Here is a 10,277-nt window from a genome sequence, read left to right on the forward strand (position 1 = left end):
GGTTAGATTATATTAGATTTGACTTAGGATTAATTTTAATTTTCTTTTTATTACGCATTAGGTTAGCCCTTTTTAAAACATAAAAAAACAATATATAAAAAATAAAGCAAAACAAAAATAATAATTAAAAAAGAAAGAACAAGACAACAAAGGAGGGGCATCAAGCCCACTCCCCCCTAAGTCAGCCCGCAGCCACTCAAACATCCAGCACTCCGGAGTTGACCCATGGCACCCTTCACCAAAGCTACCCTGACCCACTCAGCCACTGCAAACTTGTTTTTAATTAGATTTTTCGATCTTTATCTTTTTCCACTTTTAGTGTTGATCTAAAAGCTGCTTCTCTTCTCCGACTTTTGTACTTATACTGAAAGTATTCTTTCATTCCCACTGACTTACATTTGTGGTCATTTGTTGGGTATTAATAAGATTCTATTAACTTGTTGGGTATTAATAAGATTCTATTAACTCATTATCTCACAAGTAACTACATAACAACTTGTTCTCCTTAATAATTAGCAGCTAACAGGTGTTCTACTTCTGATTATAAGCACCTCTAGGACTCAAGCACTTCTAAAAACTAGTACACAACTACTCTTCTTTCCAGATTATAGTTGCCTTTCACAAGCTCATATCACTAATATGACTGAAAAAACCTGATTAAACATAGCCAAGTGACAGTTATATTGTCTATTACGTGAAATTCATTGACTAGTTCACTCAATTGTCAGCAGAGTAAGATTCATACCTTTTAGAATAATGCGCAAAACCCACTTCATCTCCCCAGCTGTAATCTTTGAAATAAGCTCCCTTAAAACAGAACCCTTTGCTTCCCTGTACCATCCAATGAATGCAAACAGACTTGCATCATTAAAGTTCACCACTGACTTAATACATTTTTCAGCTGACTAAAAATGGAATTTATATACCCTTAACTGCATGATGAAAATTCACAAGTCAATGAACTAGCAACCACAAAACCAAAGAAAAAATGGCATAAAGATAATGTATTCACGTATTAAAGCATACCTTGTACTGGAGATGGTAAGGCAGTCTAAGAGAGAATTCAGTGCAGTAATGGAAAGATCCAGGCATGGTCTATGTCGTCTTTTTGCCATAACCTATATTCATGTAGATGAGATGTTTTGTGCTTACATTTCAATCAAACAAAATATTCTAACGAAAAACCTGTAACAACAGTTGAGTTTGTATATTTATCATTGTGAATTTGAACTTGGCATGCGTAAAACAAATTATATTGAACTTTTAAGCCTTAAAATCCAAGAATTGTTTTCATGCAACAATCTGAAATAAACATAGCAGATAGAAGAGAACCTGTGAGGCAATTATGGAAAAATCACCAACAGCAGAATGCGTAGCTCTTTTCCAATCCAAAAGCAGATGTCCATCTGCAGACTTAGGTGCTATACCAAAGGCAACAACCAAGCAGGATGCCAATGCAGCTTCTTTCATATTGTAGTTTTGGCGCTCTAGATCACGCTGCAATCAAACTTTCTCAGCATTAAATTAGAGTGCAGATGTGGTCATAAATATCAGAAATTCAGCAGGACGATGATTGAGGGAAATAACCTACATGGTCACACTTGAAGTAAGGCCCAAATAACCTCATCTAAAATGAAATAGAAACAAAATGAGACAACAAAAATGACTGTTCAGGTATAATGTATATTAGATGATTTTACACGACTAAATAAACAAATTAAAATTGAAGCAACAGATTAAAGATCTCAACAAGTCCAACAATAATGCACCATAGAACAACTAAAGAATAGCAAATATTGGACTTTCCACATTTTTTTATGAAAAGGAAATTTCTTATCTCTTTTTATGCAAGAAGACGGGGATATTTTAACAGATTATAAGACTTTCAAAATAAAGCCAACAATCCAATACTGCATTTGTTACTTCTATATGAAATAATTGTGTTTTAACAAAAATAAGGCAAATAATGCATCACACATTTCTTATGTCCGGTAGCTGAAAAAGGCAACAATCCAGCCCTTGAAAATGTGAATGGGGGAAACAATGAACAATACATAAGTTAAGTAATGGATGGTGCATGCCATATTTCTTGAGGAAGGTATAAATGAAATAGCATTTATGATCCCCATATAGCATCTGATAAAAATTGTTTTTGGCCTGGAGTCATGAACAGAATGAGTTCAATAAGGTTAATAGTATTAACCATGACTCAAGCTTTTAATACGGTCCTAGACATTGCTGAAAATAAATAAGGAGTTCTGGAATAATTCAGAAAGAAGAGGAAACAAAAATTGTACTCTCGACATGAACTATCTGAAACAGTTAAACGAGAAAGACCATCTATATAAATTAATATAATTGGGTGTAAGTAGGTGTTGATTTTTGTAGCTCGGGCAGGTACTTCTTGCACAGACCTTGTGTCTAAGTGTGTAGAAGTCGCCCATGTTATCCTTGAAACACTTGATGTAATGTGAACAATTTGCTAATGTAACTTAGCCTTAAGTCTAACTTAAGAAAACGCACATATTAATAATGTTGGCTTATTGAGCTAAAAGAAACTTAGGAAAAGTAAAGGTAAGTTTTAATCTTAACCGTTGATCTCAAGTGAGGCAAGATCTAATCTAGGTCATTAATCACTTTGAGATTAGGGTTAGGGTTAGGGATTTAGCTTAGTGTAAAGTTATAAAAGCAAGGCTAGGGAGAGGGAGAAGGCACACCATACAGTGCCACTAGCCTCAAGATGGGGAGGAGTGCGATACTCCAGTATGCCAAGTCCGAGGAAGGTGCAAGAAGTAGCAAGGGAGACATATTCAGATCAGCGAAGGAAAATCGAAGGATAGATCTAGGGCTTGATTAGGTAGATAACTCCAGGTTTATTGCTATATATGTAATTCCTCAATTGGGCCATTATCCAAGGAGGAGAGCCCAAGTAGGTTTTGAGTCATTATTAATGATGAACTAATTTGATTGGGCAAAAATTTGTGTCTCATTGTGATTGAGATCGGTATATTTGCTTCCGCTGAATTTTATTGTGTTAGGAACATAGCTGTATATTTAATCAGTAGATCAATTTAATGCTAGGAATTAAGTACCAAGTGCTAGATTTGCAAGAAATCTAACATGGTATCAAAGATGAAACTTTGAAGAAAATTTATCTTAGAATCGCAGAAGCTAGGTTCATACAGGATTGTTGAAACCAAGTTTGACCATGATCATATGAGGTGGAAATTTTTTCAAGAGGGTCGATATTGCAGGAAGAGAGTTGGAACGATTGGGAAAGGGATTGTTATTGTAACTGCTTATCTTTTTGGAAAAAAAAAGCTTTGGAGGCTACATGGTGTATTGATCTTTGTGTGGTGGTTTGAATCTCATGTGAGGTAATATTATTTTCTTTTTATGCATTGTCTTGAATCTTGTTATTATAGGCCTTTATAGGGGTATTGCTACCCATAGGAGAAGACAAGCAAACTTGGTTGTTTGTTTGTCTTCTTGCTTTCTCACATTTTGGAATTGAAAATTACAGGTGCTTCCAGTTTTGATTGCCATTTTTTTTTCCAAATTTCATTTGCAAAATTTTCCCTATTTTAACTGCTTTCTTGCCAAGATTTTAAGAAGTTGCACCTACCTCAATATTGAAGGATCGGATCCTCCTCGGGTGGAGTATCCATTGTCCTTCAACACATAAGGAGCTACATTCCCACTAAAGCACTAAGTCTAGTCTCCATCTGCTTGAAGATTCCACTCATTTCTCTCCCTCTCTTCTTGCTTATAAATTATAAAATTTCATAGAGTTCTTTCTTTTATTTTATGAGATTTCTTAGTCATATCTATCAATTTAAAGTGCTAATTTGTTGTTGTCCTGGAAGCAACAAAAATCAGCTAGGAAAAGCTAATTTACTTTGGCTTTTCTTATTTGTTTTAGAGTAGAAATTTTCCTTTTTCCTTCAAAATTTTCACTTGGAAGTTTTTGGTACTTTTTATACTAACAATTGTAGGTGTTCCCAAAATGTTTTGGGGCATCTTTCACCATTTTTGTTCAATAATTTTTGCAGGTTCGTGAGCATACAATGGGAGGAGTTGCCAGATTTTCACCAATTTGGACCTTCCAAAGCACCCGGGAGAAACCCATGACCATCATCTTTGCAAAAGAAGATCAAAACCAGCATTCCCCTTTAGTCATAAGGGATACCTAGCATAATACCAACCATTGTAATTTTGAGGCAGCTAGGAGAATCTCCTAGGCATCCCATTCCCCCTTACCAACTGGGGTCTTGCATGTATTTTGTCTCATTTTCGTGGTGTGTCTAAATTTGGTTAAAATTAACATAAAAGAATAAACCCAACACCGGAAAACATTCATTTCTTAGCTTAGATTTTGTTTTATTCACAAATTATATCTCATTATGTTTTAGATTAGATTTTTTGTTTCTGCAAATAAAGTAACAAATCTCTCCCCTCCAAGTCATGTTATGCTCTCGGCCATTGCAAGGGAAGCTTGATCCTTGGCATGATTCAAAGAGGTCTTGTGGTGGTTGAGTAGTTTAATAGGGGAAACCTCTTAACCATTTATCGTGAGTCTGGGAAAATGATTGTTGACTTGTGAAATCAGGGTAATTGACTTTTATCGTGAGTCTGGGAAAATGATTGTTGACTTGTGAAATCAGGGTAATTGACCTGTTTGTAAGGGCTATGCACAAATGGAAGGAATTGCCTTCGAAGAAACATTTGCTCCAATAGACAGATTAGAAGCAATAAGAATGTTCTTTGCACTTGCGTGTTCAAAAGGCTTCAAAGTTTATCAAATGGTTGTTAAATTAGCCTTTCTAAATGTAGACTTAAAGGAGGAAGTATACATTGAAGAAAATAAGGTTTTGACTTGTCTGAAAATAAAGACATGTGTGCAAATTGAAGAAAGCTCTTTATTGGTTAAAGCAAGCTCCAAGAGCTTGGTATGCTAGGCTGGATCACTATCTTCAACAACAAGGTTTGAAAAGAGGGGTCGCTGACAATAATCTATATATCAAGATGGAAAAGGACAATGTATTGATTACACTTGTACGTGGATGATGTCAACTTTGGAAGCAATAACGATAATATAAGTCATCGATTTGCTCAGGAACTGTCAAAGGAATTTGAAATGTTAATGATTGGAGAAGTATCCTTCTTCCTTGGACTACATGTTTCTCAAACCAACGAACGAATATTCATTTCCCAAACCAAACAACTAAAGGAGATGCTCAAGCGGTTTGGAATGGAAGAATGTGCACCATTCAGTGCCCCTATGATTATCGAATGCAAGTTAAGCAAAGATGATGAATCTCCTGAAGTCAATTCAACACATTACAAATCTATGATTGGGATTCTACTATAGTTGACAACTTCGAGACAAAACATTATGCAGGCAGGTGGAATGGTTGCAAGACTTCAATTAGCGCCAAAGGAATCACCTATGCAAGCGATAAAAAGGATATTTCTATACTTAAAGGGCACACCAGATTTTCGGAATCGGTATCCCAAGAGTACAAATTTCACATTAACAACATACACAGATGCCGACTAGGTAGGTAGCATTGACAACAACAAAAAACACCAATGGGAGTGCATTTTTGTTGGGAAATTGACTCATATCTTAGTCAAGCAGAAAGCAATCATCAATTTCTCTTTCTACAGCTGAAGCCAAATACATAGCAGCAACATATTGTTGTACCCAAGTTCTCTGGATGAAACAAACTTTATAGGACATCAAAGTGGAATATGATCATCCCATTGTTATTTTCTACGACAACACTAATGCAGTCAATATCTCAAAAAATCATGTCATGCACTCAAAAACAAAGCATATTCCAATCAAGTATCATTTCCTTAGAGAACAAGTTGTCAAGCAGAATGTCAAGATGGAATATATTGGCACCAAAGAATAGATTGTTGACATCTTTACCAAACCTCTACCCAAAGAAACTTTTGAATATCTCAGGAAAAAGTTGGGAGTGATCTCTCCTTTATCTTAGTAAAGGAAGCACAAACTCAGGGGGAGCACCCTTTGCTATTGATGTCAAAGGGGGAGAGAATGCAGACATAGGGAGCAATTGACAAGAAATATAGAGAGAATGCAAACAAGGGGAGCAATCATCAGAAGAAGCAAATATCAAAGTATTGTCATCAATAACAAAGGGGGAGATTGTTGAAAATGGTTATTGATGTCAAAGGTTGTCCAAATGAAAGAGGAAATTACATAGTCAAATAGCATATTCCAAGACCTTTCCAACAGTATATGGCACTCCCTCTAATTCCATAGGAATGAGGAGATATGAAATATTTTGTCAAGATGACCCAACCAAAGTACAAGCAAACCCCATTTGGATACCCTATCTTTGAAGGCATTTTTACTCCAATTATCTAGCTCAAATGGGAGCATAAGATATATGGTTGGAAAGCTTATTCCAAGACCTTTCCAACGATATATGGCACACCTTCTAACTCCTCACAATTGAGGAGAAATGAATTTTTGAATATTCACTATACATTTTGCTAGTTGCACCAATCAACCCAACCAATGGACAAGTCAGCCCTAACCCAGCATCCAAACGCACTATAAATAGGTGTGAGAAGGAGCATTTCTAACCACTTGACTCAAGCATTCGGTTTTGTGTTTAGGAGAGCAAAGGAGCAGGTCTGAAGTTCATACCTCATGAACCAAGAAGAAGTGAAGTGAAGCCAAGTTGAAGTAGCTTTTTGTGGAAGGGTTTTGGCACATCTTTTGAAGGGTTTTTGGCATTGTTCTTGGGAAGGGTTTTTGGTTTGTTTGAGGTATGTTTTTGAGGGTCAAGTACAAGTGTCTTTGGAGGTCGAGTAGGTCGAGTTCTAGTGAGGAGAAGTTCGAGCTTCAAGCCTGTCTTGAGGGCTGAATTTTGTCCATGTAGAAGAGTCAAGTTTCAAGCCTGTCTTAATACCGATTTGCAGTTTTGATTTGGGGACTGAGTTTTGTCCCTGTGAAGGCCGAGTTTTAGGGTTAAGTACTGCTATATGAAGGCCGAGTTTTAGGGAACAAGTTTTGTTGTTTGAAGGTTGAGTTTCAGGGTTGAGCTCTACTATTTGAAGGTCTAGTTCAGGCCCAGTTTGAAGGCCAAGTCCCTGTGTCTTGAAGGCCAATTTTAGACCTGATTTGAAGTTCAAGTTTTGGTGTATTGAAGGCTGAGTTTAGGTTGGAGCCTACAATTATTGTAAGTTGGTGCTTATTGAGGATTGGTGTCCTCATCTTCTTGACAGGTTGGAGCCTGCAATTTTTGTAAGTTGGTGCTTACAAAGGATTAGTGTCCTCACAAGTGATTGTAATAAATTAAAGGTTGTTTTCAAGTATTTCTTCTTTAAATTTGATTTGCATTTTTATCTTTGTGTTCATACATTGCAGATGCTTGATTATGTGATGTGAATTCAGTTTCAAGATTAACTAAGGGAAAAAATATCAAAAGTAATGAAATACTAATTAACCCTCTCCAAGTATTTCCAACAGCAATAGAAAGCATAGACCTCCATAATAGTAGTTCACAAGGTAAAGTTAAAAGAGGAAAAAGAAAGGAGAGCTTGTAGCTCCCAGAGAGAACAAAGAGAAGGCCTGAGTTCTAGAAAGATGAAGGAACATCGATCCCAACCAAGACAGCTGGGTAGAACTGTGAAGTGGTGAAGATGAGCCTGTAGCTCGTAATGGACAAAGAAGAAGGAGGTTCCAACCTAAGTTACCGCCATATTGGGTAGAATCCCATGTAGAAGACGAAGCTGATGCACTTCCGGTCTGTGAGAGCTGGTTAGAACTGCAAGAGAAACACCAGGAAGAAGAACCCATGGCTCTTATCAAATACCAAGTCAGGTAAATAAAACAAGAAGAATTCCTGTTGTTGGGCGGAATTCAAGAATGGCTTTTGTAAGCCCAGCCGATGCTTCGACCAACGAGCATCCAGTAAGAAAGGACTTGACCCTGTTGAACTTTATTGTAACAGTGAGAGCCCTTCGCAACCGCATGCATATGAAAATTTCGTTCCAGCCAAATAGGAAACCCAGTATGTTGTTTATTTTCGTCCTGTGTGTCTGTGCGCACGCACTCGTGTGTTTGTTTCGCTTTCGTGAACGTTGTACACGTTATTCGGATCCTACAGGCGTGTCTGGATTCGTGCTTATCTCATCCTCCAACAGGGGAAGCCGCCATGGCCGCTTACTGGCCGGGTATATGCAATGGACAAAGTTTTAATCCGTCAGCATTCCACCCAGCGTTGATTGGGCGGAGCTGATAGTAAAAGGAAGCATCTAAAATCTTCAGTAAAAATCTTCATTGGGAAGGAACAAATTACTTAGCAAATTGCCCACTGATATCCCTGCCTGTTTAATTGAGATATGATTATTTTTTCAGACTAGCTTTGACTAAGGACTTCCATGTCTATTCTTGCGGATAGATTTTACTTGATGTTTATTCAATTCTAGTGATGTTAAATCATCTACCCCTCTATTTTTTAGAGTAGTTCCGCATCGATCAATTGGGCACAACCAGAGATACAGGGACTGTATTTTGACCACGGAATGAAAATGTAAGCAAGGTTACATATCCAGAAATTTCTAAATTTAGCCCTTGGTTTTACTCTGAAATTCCATATATTTAATAACGGGATATGCATGTAAATGTTGCAGGGGAGAAGGGCAGAAACGTGTGTGCAGAATTATATTGTTTCTTCCATACTTGTGGAATTAATAGTCGCACTACTCCATACAAGTCACCGGCGGCACGGGCTGCATCGAGTAGTCTTTGCAGAGCGTTTCTCTTCTTCGAATTGGACCTGGGAGACTCTTCAATTCTTTCCAGCATTTTACTGAAGAAGGCCACACTCAGACTCGAGGGAGAATTCGATTTATTTGCACTTTCCATCTCCAGCGACTCGTTCGTCCCTCGGCTCCTCTTCTGCTCTGTGGTCTCCTCCTCCCTTGGGCATCAACCGCCTTAATATTTTTTTAGCGCCAAAATATAAATTAAACGGGCGAATTTATATAAATGAGTACTATGTTCAACGATGTTGAACATTACTGATTAACCAGCACCAAATAAGAAATTGAACCTTGCCGGTTGACCTGGGCTCAAGTACATTTTGGTCCCTGCAACGTTGTAGAGCTTGATTTGGCGTCCTTACACGAGCAGGAACCTGAACGGGTTGACTTGGGATCAAATCTGTTTGTAAGGAATTGGAATTGAACGTCCTTTGCCCAAAGGAGTTTAAATTTTAATTTTAGTGAGTGGTTTAGTCTTTATCAACTTTGAATAATTCCTTTTAACCCTTTATTAAACTTTATTGGTTGTGTGCTATTAATCAATTATGTGTAGTTTTTATAGAATTGAATCTTTGTGGGCAATCCATGGCAATTATTTCTTTGTCCACTCAAGCGAAAAGTATGAATAATATATTATTATTGAATTTTAATTTAATTGATAATTAATTATAATACTTAAAATATAATAATATTAGTAGATTGGAGTTGAGGGCATTAGAGGTCGAGCGGCTAGAACGCTAGTTGTTTCAACCCTCTGGTTTGTACTTCCTTGTCCATAAGGTCAGGGTCTTTTTCATTTGTCGTGGCGGGCATCGTTGTCTTTTGTTTGTGCTCTCTCTGCATTGTTTATTGTGTGTTTTGATTGGTGTCGTCCAACTTTCTTGTTATCGTAGTTTGAATCCTGCTTGTTGTTTGTTTGTGCTCTCTCTGCATTGTTTATTGTGTGTTTTGATTGGTGTCGTCCAACTTTCTTGTTATCGTAGTTTGAATCCTGCTTGTTGTTGCATTTGCCTGTGTTTTGGGGTCACCATCGGGTTATTTTTGGGCTTTCTGGATTGCTTCTTGTCGCCCAAGGTTTCTGCCTACCATCGCCCTTCTCTGCGTGCAGGTGCAGGTTTTGGGGTCTCCGTCGGTATTTCTCAGAGCTTTGCGGCTCTGTTTCTTGTCACCTGTTTTTGGGCTTAATGATGCGGCTATCAACGCAACCTGTGCATTGTCGTAGTTTTTCTTTTCTTTTCATCAGTAGTTTATGTATTTGGTTTTTTATTGGATATCTTTTGTTTGGTTTTTAAGCTTTATCACATAATGATGTTTTGTAAATGAAATGAAATGAATGATATTTTAACGTTCACTAAAAATAGTTTATGAGATCATTAGTTCTCTGTTTTTCGCTTTTTGCAATTTAGTGTTTTTCCGATTCAAATTGAAATGTTTTTCCGATTCCACAGCCCCAGACGTGCAAAATGTAC

General features: G+C 37.3%; 1 protein-coding gene across 1 annotated transcript; it reads right to left on the reverse strand.

Annotated features, from left to right (window-relative positions):
• Window positions 1-618: 618 nt before the first annotated feature.
• LOC149165170 (DNA ligase 4-like) lies at window positions 619-9,228 on the reverse strand. The gene is made up of 5 exons (XM_089429731.1): window positions 8,726-9,228; window positions 1,333-1,497; window positions 1,027-1,118; window positions 746-831; window positions 619-653 (listed from the first exon to the last, which is right to left on the reverse strand). The coding sequence occupies exons 1-5, from the start codon at window positions 8,909-8,911 to the stop codon at window positions 619-621; spliced, it is 564 nt and encodes a 187-aa protein (XP_089285857.1). The 5' UTR covers window positions 8,912-9,228.
• Between the last annotated feature and the right edge of the window lie 1,049 nt (window positions 9,229-10,277).

This window comes from Pinus tabuliformis, chromosome 5_1 (genome assembly GCF_031772625.1).
Source record: "Pinus tabuliformis cultivar Carrire ecotype Pingquan chromosome 5_1, CPIR1, whole genome shotgun sequence".
Classification (NCBI taxonomy): Eukaryota; Viridiplantae; Streptophyta; class Pinopsida; order Pinales; family Pinaceae; genus Pinus; species Pinus tabuliformis.

Bases quoted from the DNA above. Each gene is read 5' to 3' on its own strand.
- LOC149165170 (XM_089429731.1), bottom strand. From the start codon at position 8,911: ATGGAAAGTGCAAATAAATCGAATTCTCCCTCGAGTCTGAGTGTGGCC. The intron at 1,119-1,332 runs GTTCTCTTCTAT...ACATGAATATAG, and splicing joins TTTCCATAATTGCCTCACAG to GTTATGGCAAAAAGACGACA. The intron at 832-1,026 runs GTATGCTTTAAT...TGGATGGTACAG, and splicing joins CTTACCATCTCCAGTACAAG to GGAAGCAAAGGGTTCTGTTT.